The 17,006-nt window shown below is 44.3% G+C and overlaps 1 protein-coding gene across 1 annotated transcript in view; it reads right to left on the reverse strand.

Annotated features, from left to right (window-relative positions):
• Nucleotides 1–11,560, reverse strand: part of il17re (interleukin 17 receptor E) — a 64,654-nt gene extending 53,094 nt beyond the window's left edge. The window contains exon 1 of the mRNA XM_033037160.1: nucleotides 11,258–11,560. Within this exon, the coding sequence (XP_032893051.1) occupies nucleotides 11,258–11,404 (147 nt within the window). The 5' untranslated portion in view covers nucleotides 11,405–11,560. The remainder of the gene's footprint in view (nucleotides 1–11,257) is intronic.
• Nucleotides 11,561–17,006: the final 5,446 nt, after the last annotated feature.

The following is a 17,006-nucleotide window of genomic DNA, read 5'->3' on the forward strand; positions in this document are numbered from 1 at the left end:
ATCATTAGGATAGTGATTAAATAATAATTTGATTATATATAAGAAAGAAAAGAGAAACGAAAAAAAAAAAAAAAAAAAATGAAAAACCACAATATGTATTGTTAATAACACTACTACAAGTGATAGTATCAATAAAGACATATATGTTAATTCCAATATAAAAATGAATTATTCTCACCAAATCCCGCAGGGTGCACGCCGAGCTGTGTTGCCAAGAACAGCTACTTCTCTAAATACTGTATATATGGAGACCATATCTGTTCAAAAGAATTATACTTGTCCAATAGGACAAATCTAATTCTTTCCAGATGTAACGTCTCCATCATCTCTGCTGCCCACATTTTGGTTGTGGGGGATAGGGTGAATTAAATTTTGCGATAAAGATTCAAGGGTGAATGACACTGAAATTGTTTAAGAAGCACAGGTATAACATTTCTTTCCTTGGCCATCCTTATTTCCCCCCCCCCCCCCCACTGGAAAAAGAGTCAGAACCGTGTATTAGGTCCCGACTTAAAACGCCACCTATCCATGTTCGCTGGGGATGCTGACTGACCTGCTGAGTTACTCTAGCACTTTTGTGTCCTTCGTAAACCAGCATCTGCAGTTCCTTCTTTCTAACTTAAAATGTATCGAGTTTTAACACCAGACACTTGGAGTTTGCCATTCTCCTTGTGAGTTTCCCCCTGGTGGTTGGTAGGTTAATTAGCAACAATGAACAGTGTAAGTGAGTGTGTGCGGAGAATCAGGAGTTGGTGATAGGATTAGAAGGACCCGTTCTATGCTGTGCGGCTATGAAAAAGTAAGCATCTGGGACATTACGCAAATTGAAAACAAAGTGTTGAGGGGGTGGGAGTTTCTCCCAAATGATTTGGTTCATATCTTAAATAAAACATTGATGAAAGGATGTTCGAGTCAAAATAAAAAATGCTTGTAATAAAAGATGATCGATTTGAGTATAGGAGCAATGGAGGTCCTACTGTAGTTGTACAGGGCCCCGGTGAGACCACACCAGGAGTATTGTGTGTAGATTTGGTCTCCTAATTTGAGGAAGGACATTATTGCTATTGAGGGAGTGCAGCGTAGATTCACCAGGTTAATTCCCGGGATGGCGGGACTGACATATGATGAAAGAATGGGTCTTACATTCACTGGACTGGGCTTACATTCACTGGAATTTAGAAGGATGAGAGGATATCCTATAGAAACATATACAATTTTTAAGGGATTGGACAGGGAAGATGCAGGAAAAATGTCCCCGATGTTGGGGAGTCACAGTTTAAGAATAAGGGGTAGGCCATTTTGAACTGAGATGAGGGAAAACTTTTTTCACCCAGGGAGTTGTGAATCTGTGGAATTGTCTGCCACAGAAGGCAATGGAGGCCAATTCACTGGATGTTTTCAAGAGAAAGTTAGATATTGCTCTTAGGGCTAACGGAATCAAGGGATATGGGGAGAAAGGAGGAACGGGGTACTGATTTTGGATGATCTGCCATGATCATATTGAATAGAGGTGCTGGCTCAAAGGGCTGATTGGCCTACTCCTGCACCTATTTTTTATGTTCTCTATCTGCCCGGTAAAAGGAAGCAATCTGTTTCCTCCCTCCTTTGGATGATTCAGTGGCTAACTGGTCAGGAGAGGCCAATCCCCAGCATCATTGGTAACAACTGGGTCCAATTATCTGACATTAGTTTGACCAACTCTGTGCCACCGTGGACCTGTAGCTGTTTCCTCCTACAGATTCGAGTGCTCGCCCTGGAGAAAGCAGAGGGAGGCCGATTCTTCTTCATTCAGAGTGCCCAAGGCAGATATGTGTCCCCAATATTGTGAAACAAACATCCCTTCCCACAGCAAGCACAAACCCGGACAAACCCTCAGCAACAGAGAAAACTACTGTTCAGTGCAATCCCTGCCAAGAATTATAACAGTCCTCTTTTCAAATGTTGAAGGATTTAATTCCAAAATAGATCACCACGCATTTTGCGCAATGACACGCCTGAAAGTGGAACACAGATGGATTCCATTCATTTGAATCATGTGCCATCTCAAAAATGCAAAGAGCTGCTTTATCTTGCAAGAGCCAAGCATTGCAGATTAAAGTGATATCGTTGATCGATGTTTTGACACTTTTTGATTACTCACTAGCCTAGCCCACCAAAGGAACAAGAGTTTGATGGAAAGTGCCACTAATTCACCATAATCAATCAGCAATTCCTGTTCACTGGTAAAATGAATGTTGTTTATGCATGAATTTCATAGATTTTTTGCAATAGACAGAGGCCTGACTGGAAATGCTCTCCGCTAATGTATGCCTCTCGCTAATTTAGGTACTTGTTGTGATTGACGAGCCCCTAAATTCTGTCAGAGCATTTAAGATCAGAACCACTAAGACTGAATCGTTCTATAGCTTCCAACATTAAGATGATGATATGTAATAAAAAGGAACTGCAGATGCTGGTTTATACCGAAGATGGACACAAACTGCTGGAGTAACTCAGTAGGTCAGGCTACATCTCTGGAAGAAAAATGGAGAGGTGACATTTTGGATTGGGACCCCTCTTCATCATTCAGATGATGGTGTCAGTAACGTTTTACTCTTAGTCCTTGCAGAAACAATAACTGGCTGACAGTGGGCAAGTTTTGGTAAAAGTACATTGGTCACATGGTTAGATGTGGGACAAGGGTGTCCATCGGGATCTGTCTGGAAGTCCCATTGATTTTGTCGGGAATCTTTGTTTTAATATGTAGAAACAAGGAACTGCAGTTGCAGTTCCTGCCACTCCTCTCTTCCAACTTTCTCCCCCCCCTACAATCAGTCTGAAGATCAGTTTAGTTTATTGTCACATGTGCTAACCAGTCAGCAGTCAATTGACTCCATTTATACCTCATGCACGGCCAGCAGCATAATCAAGGATGAGGCCATTCCCTCTTCTCCCCTCTCCCATCAGCCAAAAGATATAGAAGTGTGAAAATGCGCACCTCCAGATTCGGGGACAGTTTCTTCCTAGCTATTATCAGGCAACTGAATCATCCTACCACAACCAAAGAGCAGTGCTGAACTACTATCTACCTATTTGATGACCCTCGGACTATCCTCGACTTTGCTGACTTTACCTTGCACTAAATGTTATTCCTTTATCATGTGTTTATACATTGTAAATGGATCAACTGCAATCATGTATTGTCTTTCTGCTGACTGGTTAGCACGCAACAAAAGCTTTTCTCTGTACCTCGGTACAAGTGACAATAAACTAAACTGAACTGAGTTGCACCAGCACTTTGTGTCTTTTAAAAAAAAATAGATCCATTGCAAATCAAACCTCCAAAACTAAAAACAAAACTGAAAATGCTGGAAATCTCATCACATCAGGAAGCAGTTGTGGAAAGAGTAACAGTCAATGGTTTCTGATCTGCGACCTTTTATCAGAAGAGAAGGCAGGAGAATGGGGTTCAGAGGGAAAATTTCATGATCGAATGACAGAGCAGACTTGATGGGCCAAATGGCCTAATTCTGCTTTATGTCTTATGGTCTAAAATAGCATGTTTGTGGCTAATGTGCTCACTAATTGTTTTGGGTTGTTACCATTATAAGGTGCGGACATAATGCCCATGAGGCAAAAAAAAAAAAATTGCAGAGTAATGCAGTTATTAAAGTGATAAGAGTAATTCCTCTGACTGGAAATACTGGAGTAGTTATGATCAAATAAATGGGCTGTAGGAACTCCATGTCATTGTTCAGCAGCTGAGGAGAAGTTCGCATCATTTAAAGCTTTTACTATTTTAGTCTCATCACTTTGGTAAGGAACGTTACCACTGTGGTTACACTTACCCTGCTATTTAATATAAAGTGTGATCACGGAAACTAAAGGCTTTTCTACTCAGTGTAACCACAGTAATAGAACCATGCAGCTAGGAAACAGGACTTTCAGTGCAGCTGCTCCATGCTAACCATCAGTTAACTAACCCTACAATATTCCCATTTTATTCTCTCCACCTTCTCATCAGTCACCCACCCCTCCCCGCTCCTCCACCACTCACCCCTCCCCGCTCCTCCACCACTCACCCCCCCCCCCCCCTCATCTACACATAAAGGGGTTCTACGTGGCGATCCAGGAGGCCACGAGACCGTTGCGGTGAGGCCTCGTGATAATGGGGTCGCGGCAACGGTGAGGTCTCGCGGCGGCGGTGGGGCCTCGTGACAATGTGGTTGTGGCGATGGTGGGGCCTTGCCGAATTTCAAAATCCGAAGAGAAATCTATCTCTTCCTCTTTTTATCAGTTTTTTACCATCTCATGTCTGGTGGGGGAGGAGGGGGAGGTCGGGAGTGGGGAATAGAGGAGGGCAATGGGGAGGAGGGAGATAGTGGGGGAGGGGATAGGGGAGGTGAGGGGGGGGGGGAGATAGAGGGATAAGAGGAGGGTAGGGAAGGAGAGGCGAGGGAGGGATTGGGGAAGGGAGGAGAGGGGAAAGAAGAGGGAGTGTGAAAAGGAGGGGGAGGGTGTGATGGGGGATGAGGGGAAATGAGCTGCACCTGTGCTGGTGGGGGCTATGCGTGAGTGGTGGAATATAGCTTTGGGGGAGCAGACTCAACAGGTCTACACTTAGTCTAGTATGACTCTATAAATAGAATGACCATGTCTTCTCCCTGTGGAAACCGCTAGACAGACTGGAGACAGCTTTCCTTCAGCATCGATGTGACACACTAAGAGACCTCCAGAGACACAGACCATCAATAAAAGACAAATCAATTCACTTAAAAAACAGCCTCAGGGATGTTCTCTCAACTTTAATGTACAGATTCCCGAGTTATAATGGTGTGATTGAAAATCCCACTGAATCCTATGTCTTCAGCTTGTCAGGAACCATAAGCCAGTGGCTAGAGACTGTGAAGGCTTTATAAGTAAGTTGGGAGCACAGTGACTAAGCATCTTATGAGGCTTAAGTTGACTGTGATTCACAGCTGGTTATTTGTGCTCCCTGCTATACTTGATCACAGCATTGTGCTCCACTGTTATTCCCACCTCTACATTAATATTGCTTTGATCCTGCACATAAATAGAATAATTGAAATTGTTTCTCAGAAGCCTTTGTGAAGGTTGTGTAAGGTCTCAATTATGTATTGTAAACGTGATCCACCCAAGTCACTGCGCCATTGCTTTCATGCAATTGATGGCAACCAGTGATAGATATTGGTACACACATATTTAGTCTAGGAAGCCTAAATCAAATTTCACTTCCTCAGAGTGGAAGAAGGAACTGCAGATGCTGGTTTACACTGAAGATGGACACAAAATGCTGGTGTAACTCAGCGGGACAGGCAGCATCTCTGGAGAGTAAGAATGGGTGACGTTTTGGGTCGAGACCGAAGAAGTCGAGTGTGTCAAGTCTGAAGAACGATCTCGATCTGAAACGTCACCCATTCCTTCTCCCCAGAGATGCTGCCTGTCCTGCCAAGTTACCAACATTTTGTGTCTATCACCTCTCCCTCAGTGTTCAGTTTCAAGAATCAAAGACAAATAGCTCTGGAGAGGCCATTCTTTGCAAATAGAATAAATAGGAGCATGTTTTTAGCCTGTATTCTTCATACAGTTTCAATGCACTAAAGGTTGTCATGAATTGGCACAAAGTGCTCGAGTAACTTATCAGGCAAGGCAGCATCTGTGGTGAAAAAGGCTGGTGGCATTTCAGGTCGGGACCCTTCGACTGTCTTTTCTTTAGCCTTGTGCTCCAGAGATGCTGCCCGACCCTTACTCCAGCACTTTGTGACACTGAGAAGCTAGAACCCACATGGAGAAAACCTTGGGCTGTTTGCTTAAAGAACATATGCAAAGGAAAAGAAATATCATGCCAAAATAATATCAACATTATATCAATGTTGGCTGGTAATGATGCAGCATCATTTTAAATCAAGATTTTCATTCATATGTCCCTCACCATACTTGTGCATAGGACAATACGCTCAACTGGACGACTCTCCCTGCCTTTGGTGCAATGCAAAAGGCAGGCTTTGTCAGTAGAGGCCATGGATTGTGTTCAACTTTGAATTTAACTCATAGGAAATATTTGATAACATAAGCTGATATGTCAGAACACCTTGAAAGTTACTGGAAGGCATTCTGAGAGGAATTATTTGCCATTTGAAAGGCAAGGACTGATAGATTTGTACATGGGAAGTCGTGTCTCACCAATTTGATTGAGCTGTTTGAAGAGGTGATCATGAGTTAGACGAGGGCAGGCCTGTAGACATGCTCTACATGGACTATGGCAAGACGATTGAGAAGGCAAGATCACATGGGGCGATAATAGTGCAAAAAGATAAAACCAATGCCTCCAAATCCATGTAGTTCAGAGCCTATTTGGAGGTTGTAGTGTTTAATAGCCTGATGGCTGCAAGGAGGAATCTTGGCAAGAAACCAGAGCCATTTTGAAGGCAGCTTCACCACGATCAAGACAGCATGCTGAAATCAACGCCGAGAGCCTCCCTACATCCATTACGTGAATAAGTGCTGAGCCCAAGCAGACTGAACGACCAAAACTCAGCCATCACTTATGTTAAATGATTCAGGTTTGAGCTGTGAGACCACTTATCCCACCATACTCTGAATATTGCACATAAGAAGGTATCATCCTGATGATATAATTATTAGAGGTGTGAGGGGGAAGATTTCATAGGACTCAGAGGGCCACATTTTTCCACACAGGGTGGTGGGTATATGGAATGAGCTGACAGAGGAGGCAGAAACTAGAACAACGTTTATATACATTTGGACAGATAGCTGGATAGCAAAGGTTTAGAGGCATATGGGCCAAATGCAGGCAGGCGAGACCAGTGTAGATGGGGCACCTTGGCCGGCATTGACAAATTGGGCCGAAGGGCCTGTTTCCATGTTGTATGTACGTCTCTGACATTTATAAGGATCCGTGTATTACTCCTGTACACACATGTACATGCATGGACATCCATACACGTGCCCAACTATACATGGTATGAATCACTCTAGTATTGAAACTTCCCAAATCCTTCAATTCAAAAGTCTGACATGTGCCTCTCTTTGAGAACAGCACTTCTTCAAACCCTGCATTACTTCTCACTTTTCTTTATTTGAAGGGGAATAAGGTTAGTTCTGTCTTTTGAAAGTGAAGTTCTCCATACCGCACAATATTTGCAAAGTGACCTTGCATTGTGTCCTCTTCTTCCTCTTCTGCTTTTATTTAACCTCACTTTGCAAGTTTTTCCCTAGTCTTCCTCTTCCTGATTTCTGACAGTTCCCTTGTTGTGTCAGCACCACAGATTGATAACCTTTTGCTAATTTTGGAGTGTGCAACCTCAAATATTTTCGAGCGTCGCCGTTTGACACATTGTTCAATTTCTGACCGTGCTCTTTGTTCTCGTCCGCGGTTAAAAAGATTTAACTTTCTTCTGCCTCACTGAGTGCCAGCGAGACTTTGCACATTAATGTGTGACCGTACCATTAGTTCAAGTTCAAGTTCAAGTTCAAGTGAGTTTATTGTCATGTGTCCCTGTATAGGACAATTAAATTCTTGCTTTGCTTAAGCACACAGAAAAATAGTAGGCATTTACTACAAAACAGATAAATGTGTCCATATACCATGATATAAATATATACACACATGAATAAATAAACTGGTAGTGCAAATAACAGAAAGTGGTTGCTAATAATCAGAGTTTTGTCCGAGCCAGGTTTAATAGCCTGATGGCTGTGGGGAAGTAGCTATTCCTGAACCTGGTTGTTGCAGTCTTCAGGCTCCTGTACCTTCTACCTGAAGGTAGCAGGGAGATGAGTGTGTGGCCAGGATGGTGTGGGTCTTTGATGATACTGCCAGCCTTTTTGAGGCAGCGACTGCGATAAATCCCCTCGATGGAAGGAAGGTCAGAGCCGATGATGGACTGGGCAGTGTTTACTACTTTTTGTAGTCTTTTCCTCTCCAGGGCGCTCAGATTGCCGAACCAAGCCACGATGCAACCAGTCAGCATGCTCTCGACTGTGCACCTGTAGAAGTTAGAGAGAGTCTTCCTTGACAATCCGACTCTCCGTAATCTTCTCAGGAAGTAGAGGCGCTGATGAGCTTTTTGATAATTGCGTTAGTGTTCTTGGACCAGCAATATTAGCAATATTTAACGAAGTTTGGTGCAAGGTTAGTTACGCGTGGCCCGATTATAAACAGACACAGAAAGTTCCTCCGGGTTACAGAGGACTTTGACATCCATTAGCGGAAACAATACTCATCAAAGATATCCTTGCATCAGTGAAATCAGAATTTCTCCCATTTCCCACAAACAGATGGATTTCCTCATCCCTTTAACATAAATAGGAGACTTCAACACATTTCTTTACTATTCAAAAGAAAATCTTGTAATCCCTTTATTAAACACTGTAGATCCCTCTAATATATACAGAAGACTTCACCACATCCCATTAATATTGAAAGGATACTTGTTATTATCCCCTTAATAAGCAGTGGCAAATCCCTCTCATGTACAGACATACAGGAGATTTTCTCCCTGTACTTTAAATATTGAAAGGAGTCATTTTTGTTATCTCTTCAATCAACAGACAAATCCCTTTAATATGTACAAGAGATGTCATTCCCTTTCTTTAATATTGAAAAGAGACATATTTTTATCCCTTTAACAAAAGGTCAAATCTGTTTAATATATTGAGAGGACTTCAGCCCATCCAGTTAATATCCATGTGAAGAAATTTGCCTCATCTCAATACAGTTTCCTCTCCATCCGAGTACCCAGAATTGAAAGAACCTTGAAAATAGATACAAAATGCTGAAGTAACTCAGCGGGCCAGGCAGCATCTCTGGAGAGAAGGAATCCTCCAACAACTACACAATCACCCCCCCCCCCCCCCCCCCCCCCACCCCCCACCCGCCCTCCCTCCCTCACCAAATAATACCCTGAAAATCTATACACTTCATTGATTCTGATCTCTTGGACTGGAAGCCAAGTTTTCCACTGCCTCAGTCCTAAACTCAGAGACAGACATAAAATACTCAGTAGGTCATCGCTGGTGAAAATGGACAGCTAACATAGAAACATAGAAAATAGGTGCACTCGGCCATTCGAGCCATTCATTGTGATCATGGCTGATAGTCCCCAATCAATAACCCGTGCCTGCCTTCTCCCCATATCCCTTGATTCCACTAACCCCCATAGCTCTATCTAACTCTCTCTTAAATCCATCCAGTGATGTGGCCTCCACTGCCCTCTGTGGCAGGGAATTCCACAAATTCACAACTCTCTGGGAGAAAACGTTTTTTCTCACCTCAGTCTTAAATGGCCGCCCCTTTATTCTAAGACTGTGGCCCCTGGTTCTGGACTCGCCCAACATTGGGAACATTTTTCCTGCATTTAGCTTGTCCAGTCCTTTTATAATGTTATATGTTTCTATAAGATCCCCCTCATCCTTCTAAACTCCAGTGAATACAAGCCTAGTCTTTCCAATCTTTCCTCATATGACAGTCCCGCCATCCCAGGGATCAATCTCGCGAACCTACGCTGCACTGCCTCAATCACAAGGATGTCTTTCCTCAAATTAGGAGACCAAAACTGTACACAATACTCCAGATGTAGTCTTACCAGAGCCCTATACAACTGCAGAAGAGCCTCTTTACTCCTATACTTTACTCCTTTACTCCCATTGAGGGCTCTACAAAGCCCTCAATGGGCTTGCCCCCTCCTACATTAAAAGTCTTCTCACCCACCACTCCACCTCCGGGTCTCTCAGAACGGCCGACTTGGGGCTGCTGAATATCCCGCGGTCTAGGCATAAGCTCAGGGGCGACCGCGCCTTTGCTGTTGCAGCTCCTAGACTGTGGAACAGCATCCCCCTTCCTATCAGAACTGCCCCCTCCATCGACTCCTTTAAGTCAAGACTAAAAACTAATCGATACTCCCAAGCCTTTCCTGACGTCCACTGAGCGTGGGCTACATGTATATAGTTTGTTTGTTTACACTATTCTTATAACAAATGTAAAGCACTTTGGCCAACGTGAGTTGTTTTTTAAATGTGCAATATAAATAAATGTGACTTGACTTGACTATACTGAAATCCTCTTGTTATGAAGGCCAACATCCCATTAGCTTTCTTCACTGCCAGCTGTACCTGCACGACAACTTTCAGTGACTTTTTGCGTTGGTACCGTTCTCCAGAAAATGCTGCCTAACCGCTAAGTTACTCATGCATTTTGTGCCTATCGTTGGTATAAACCAGGCACTGAAGTTCATTTTTATTAACTACTAAACTCCAGTGTTCATCTCTCTTTAAGAAGATACTTAAAGCCTAACTCTTTAACTGAGCCTATGTTTGTCCATCCTGATAAATCCCTCTTTGTCTCAGTATGGTTTTGTTTGTATGAGAGCTCCTGTTTAGTGCCTTGGAATGTTTCATTCCACGTGCTGCATCATTGCGAGTTTTTGTTGTAGATGTGGACGCTTCTGGGCACAGCTCTTCATTTGGAGATGCTTCCTTATCGCATGGACAAGATCCTCTATCTACAACCTTCAGTTTAGTTTATTGCCACGTGTAGCGAGATACAGGGAAAAGCTTTTGTTGTGTGCTATCCAGTCAACAGAAAGACAATACACAATTACAATCGAGCCACTTACAGTGTTACGATTCATTAAAAGGGAATAACATTTAGTGCAAAGTACAGCCAGAAAAGTCCGACCAAGATTAGTCCGAGGGTCACCGATGAGGTAGATATGGATGAGATGCTACCCTCTATCTACAACCTTATCACTTTGACGAGTTTCCACAATATGCTATTTTCATTATATAATAACAACATAAAAGCATTGACATTTGCTAATCATTCTTTTTGTCATTTTGCTTACACAGTGGAAACACTGAGGCATCTCTACCTGAAATGCTGTGTAAAAATGACCACAACGAACTACATCTTTTTTTTTTAAAGCATCTGACGGTAAAACCTGACGTGTTTAAGAAGGAACTGCAGATGCTGGAAAATCGAAGGTAGACAAAAATGCTGGAGAAACTCAGCGGGTGCAGCAGCATCTATGGAGCGAAGGAAATAGGCAACGTTTCGGGTCCCGAAACGTTGCCTATTTCCTTCGCTCCATAGATGCTGCTGCACCCGCTGAGTTTCTCCAGCATTTTTGTGTACCAGTAAAACCTGACCAACTGTTTGCCAGCACAGGGTTGTGTTGTGGACACATTGCCTGCTCAATTATAAAGTGATTAACCGAACATCAGGGTCGAAACTTACCTGCTTCCCCCCCAGGTCACCAAAGGCACTCAGTTTGGTGATCGTTCTCACGTCGCTGGATCCGCCGCTGAGAGCAATGCCAGTCAAAAACAAGGATAGTCCCAGGGTCACATTGATATGGAACGAGAATCTGGAGAATGAATCCATGAAGTCTTTGAAACTCGCCCTGTGCCTTCAGGCGAAAGCTCTCGGCTTCACTCGCAAGGAGCTGAGAAATCCGCGGCAGTTCTGCTGCTGACTCTGAAAGCAGAGAAACTTGAATTAGCTCGACACAAGAAGCAGACATGATCTTTAACATGCGGAGCCAGTTACAGCAGAGTCACCTCCCACCAGATTTTTTTTAAAGGGACAGTGCCCTCGATAACACTGCGAGTGAACAGCTCCAAGCACTAAGAATCATTTATGTCTCAACTGCGAAGGAAGTCTATTCGGAATCATCTGAATAACGATTTGCAAGTTTGCACATGGCGTTAATGAATCACTGGTGTTCAAAAAAAGCATCTAGATGATTGGGGGTAAATTGAACAAGTTTTTCTTAAAGGAGACAGTCTGCACTTCAGGCAATAACTTTAATTTATTTTATTCTGAGGATGGGGATTGGGGATTTTTTTTTCTCAACCTTTCCCTCTTTATACATTTATATGGAACGAGCAGCCAGTGGAAGTAGTTGAAGCAGATACTGTAACAACATTTAAAAGGCATTTGAACAGGTACATGGATCGGAAAGGTTTAAAGGGATATGGACCAAACGCGGGCAGGTGGGACTAATATAGATGGGGCATCTTGGTCGGCATGGGTAAACTGGGCCGATGTTTTTTTAAAGCACGAAGTGCTGGAGTAATTCAGTGGGTCTGGCGGCATCTCTGGAGTATACAGGAAGGCGATCTTTTTGGGTTGGGACCGTCTTCAGATCTTCTGTTTTTTACTCTAAAGTTCCCTTCCTTTCAAATATAATTATTTGCTGAGTGTAAACAAGCGGAGTCAGGTTTTTCCAGCTCCATTAGTGTTACTCCCCACAAATTAGTGATAGATAGATAGATCCTTTATTGTCATTCAGACCTTTCGGTTTGAACGAAATTATGTTGCCTGCAGTCATACACAGAATCAATAATAACAAAACATACAATAAACACAAATTAAACATCCACCACAGTGAGTTCACCAAGCACATCCTCACTGTGATGGAGGCAAAGTCTTAGTCTCCGTCTCTTCCCTCCTTGTTCTCCCTCTGCGCTGAGGCGATCGATCCAGGCCGAAGATGTCGCTCTCCAGTCCAGCGGACCTCCGTGGTGATGTCGCCGCCGCCGAAAGCCGGAACGCCGTCTCCGCTCCGAGACGGCCCGCCACAGCATCAGCTCCAGGCAGCCGCCCCCACTCCAGGTCCCGCAGTCTCCGCTCCAGGCAGCCGCCCCCGCTCCAGGTCCCGCAGTCTCCGCTCCAGGCCGCCGTCCCCGCTCCAGGTCCCGCAGTCTCCGCTCCAGGCAGCCGCCCCAGCTCCAGGTCCCGCAGTCTCCGCTCCAGGCAGCCGCCCCAGCTCCGGGCCGCTGCCCCAGCTCCAGGTCCCGCAGTCGCCGCTCCAGGCAGCCGCCCCCGCTCCGGGTCCCGCGGTCACATATAATATGTGACATATTATAAAGTCATAAGTAATAGGAGCAGAATTAGGTCATTCGGCCCATCAAGTCTATTCCGCCATTCAATCATGGCTGATCTATCTCTCCCTCCTAACCCCATTCTCCTGCCTTCTCCCCATAACCTCTGATACCAGTACTAATCAAGAATCTATCTATCTCTGCCTTAAAAATATCCACTGACTTGGCCTCCACAACCATCTGTCGCAAAGAATTCCACAGATTCACCACCCTCCGACTAAAGAAATTCCTCATCTCCTTCCTAAAAGAACGTCCTTTAATTCTGAGGCCTCTAATCCTTGACTCTCCCACTATTGGAAACATCCTCTGCACATCTGCTCTATCCATGCCTTTCACTATTCTGTACATTTCAATGAGGTCCCCCCTCATTCTTCTAATGAGATCAGTTTTGGTCTCCTAATCTGAGGAAAGACATTCTTGCCATAGAGGGAGTACAGAGAAGGCTCACCAGACTGATTCCTGGGATGTCAGGACTTTCATATGAAGAAAGACTGGATAGACTCGGCTTGTACTCGCTAGAATTTAGAAGATTGAGGGGGGATCTTATAGAAACGTACAAAATTCTTAAGGGGTTGGACAGACTAGATGCAGGAAGATTGTTCCCGATGCTGGGGAAGTCCAGAACAAGGGGTCACAGTTTAAGGATAAGGGGGAAATCTTTTAGGACCGAGATGAGGAAAATATTTTTCACACAGAGAGTGGTGAATCTCTGGAATTCTCTGCCACAGAAGGTAGTTGAGGCCAGTTCATTGGCTATATTTAAGAGGGAGTTAGATGTGGCCCGTGTGGCTAAAGGGATCAGGGAGTATGGAGAGAAGGCAGGTACAGGATACTGAGTTGGATGATCAGCCATGATCATATTGAATGGTGGTGCAGGCTCGAAGGGCCGAATGGCCTACTCCTGCACCTATTTTTCTATGTTTCTATGTAAACTCCAGTGAGTGGTTTATCAGGATGGTTTATAACATCAGAGCCTGCACGTGTTTGTATGTGTGCGCCTGTGTTTATGTGTGATTATGCCCGTGTGTCACACTGTGTACACTTGCATTTGTGCATGAATGTGTATGCATGTGTGTGAGGTACAGTGAAAAGTTCTTGTTGCGTGCTAACCAGTCAGCAGAAAGACAATACATGATTTCAAACGAGCCATGTTCAGTGTACAGATACATGATAAAGGGAATAAGTGTGTATTTGTGTGCCTGTGCATGTATGTATGTATGTGTGTGGTGTGTACATGTTTGCAAGATGCATGTTTTAGATTTTTAGTTTTAGAGATGTAGCACGTAAACAGGCCCTTTGGCCCACTGAGTCCACGCCGACCAGCGACCCCCACACATTAACGCTATCCTACATACATCAGGGACAATTTACATTTAGACCAAGCCAATTAACCTACATACCCATACATCTGGAGTGTGGGAGGAAAGCGAAGATCTTGGAGAAAACCCATGCAGTCGCATGGAGAATGTACAAACTCCATACAGTGTCGGGATCAGACCCGCGTCTCTGGCGCTGAAAGCGCTGTAAGGCAGCAACTCTACCACTGTGCCACCGCGCCGCCTGTGGGTGTGTGTGAACGTATGTGTGTGCATGCATGTTCACACCCACCCCAGTGTGTGTACAGTACATGTGTGGCTGTCTGTGGCTGTGATATACGGCTCACCCAGCTGCCTAGCACCCTTGTACGATATGTCATAGACGGAAGGGAAATGTTGCTGTGTGCCTTCAAAGCAGAACAGTGGGGGAGAACAAAATTACCTAAAAAAAGCCCAACTTTCAAATCTCATGAGTAGGAGCAAGCCACAAACCACGAGAGGAAATGTGGTCACCCAAGAGTGATTGTGAAAACGAACAGGTCGGCATGCGTGATGGAAATCAGGTCACAGATTTAGGTGGCTGTTGTGCTCAAAGAAAATATAAAATTATTTGAAAATGTGCAAGCAAAAATTAAAATGAATCTGTCACTTACTTCAGAAGTTGTTGACTTTGCTCACTACGTTGACATTGACATTGCTTTTGAATCTCTACAAATGTTTGCAACAATTTCCTTGTTTGCACAGTCAAGGGTACATGCAAGGTTTACATTTTACTGGCAGGTTTTAATTATACCTCTCATGCCCCAGATATTGCTGCAGGACGCAAGTGCCGGAGGTATATGACTTCACAGTGTGCGTACACAACACATCTTTCCCGTCAGACTAGACATTGTGGATGTTGCTGTTCCCTGCAGGGTAAACCCTCGTTAGAACAGACCATAGTGGGGGCAATAGTTGTCAATTGTCCACTATAACCCTGTGTAATACTGTTTATGGCATTCCATGTGTAGTGACCTGACACTAACAATTATGCTAAGCAGGAACTGCACTGATGGAGGGGCCTTTTTTCAGCTGAAAAAAAGCCTTACCTGCCTTAAGCTACAAAGCTCTAAGGTCTTAACACAGCAACACAGGCGGTTACGGTGGGTGTAGCCGAGGGCGGCGGTGGTGTCTGTAGAACGGCCAGGGATGGCTTCGGCAGTCCAGCCTGGCGGTGAAGTTCAGTCTGTCTGCTACAACCAAAATCCATTATAAAGAGGTCTGTAATAATTAGGGTTCACCGTACATTGATCCTGGGCTGTGTGCTGCGTGCTATTTCTGTGATGTTTCTTCTTTTCTGCTACATACAACATGAATTGCAGAGATTAGAAAAGGAGGGGAACAAATAATAATTCGCTGTAAATGTTTAAGAAAGAACTGCAGATGCTGGTAAAATCGAAGGTAGACACATAATGCTGGAGCAACTCAGCGGGTGAGGCAGCATCCATGGAGAGAAGGAATTGGCGACGTTTTGGGTCGAAGGCCCTTCTTCAGATTAGGTAGGTTGTGTGTAGGAAGGAACAGCGGATGTTGCTTTACTCCGAAGATAGACACAAAATGCTGAATGTCGTAAGAAGGGTCTTGACCCGAAACGTCACCCATACCTTCTATCCAGAGATGCTGCCTGTCCAGCTGAGTTACTCCAGCATTATGTGTATAATTAGATATGTTGAGTGGACACCTGGCTCAGAGTTCCAAACCTTAGGGACTGGAAACCAAATTGCTGTCACAAATTATCAGACCCTAAAGCCCCTGTCCCACTTTCCCGAGTTGCACACAAATTCTCCAGAGTTTTCCCCTTGATTCAAACTCGAGGAATGTCCGCCGTAGATATTTCGTAGCGGCTCGTAATGCCAGCCGTAGGTACTCGGGGCATCAGGTAAGTCGGGACGTTTTTTCAGCATGTTGAAACATTTCCACGAGTAAAGAAATTAGTCCCGAGTACCTACGGCTGGCTATTACCGTAATTCTCCAAGTTTGAATCAAGGGGAAAACTCGGGAGAATTCGTGAGTGCCTCGGGAAAGTGGGACAGGGGCCTTAAGAGAACGTCTGGAGAGTTTCCAACTTTCAGCTATCGCCTTAAAAACTTACATTCCTAAATTCCTCTATTCGAACAGTACAACACAGGAACAGGCCCTTCAGTCCACAATATCCATGACAAACCTAATGCCAAGTTAGACTAATGTCCTGGGTGTCATGGTACACCAGTCATTGAAAGTGGGCATGCAGGTGCAGCAGGCAGTGAAGAAAGCGAATGGTATGTTAGCTTTCATAGCAAAAGGATTTGAGTATAGGAGCAGGGAGGTTCTACTGCAGTTGTACAGGGTCTTGTTGAGGCCACACCTGGAGTATTGCGTACAGTTTTGGTCTCCAAATCTGAGGAAGGACATTATTGCCATAGAGGGAGTGCAGAGAAGGTTCACCAGACTGATTCCTGGGATGTCAGGACTGTCTTATGAAGAAAGACTGGATAGACTTGGTTTATACTCTCTAGAATTTAGGAGATTGAGAGGGGATCTTATAGAAACTTACAAAATTCTTAAGGGGTTGGACAGGCTAGATGCAGGAAGATTGCTCCCGATGTTGGGGAAGTCCAGGACAAGGGGTCACAGCTTAAGGATAAGGGGGAAATCCTTTAAAACCGAGATGAGAAGAACTTTTTTTCACACAGAGAGTGGTGAATCTCTGGAACTCTCTGCCACAGAGGGTAGTCGAGGCCAGTTCATTGGCTATATTTAAGAGGG

This window comes from Amblyraja radiata, chromosome 18 (assembly GCF_010909765.2).
Source record: "Amblyraja radiata isolate CabotCenter1 chromosome 18, sAmbRad1.1.pri, whole genome shotgun sequence".
Lineage (NCBI taxonomy): Eukaryota > Metazoa > Chordata > Chondrichthyes > Rajiformes > Rajidae > Amblyraja > Amblyraja radiata.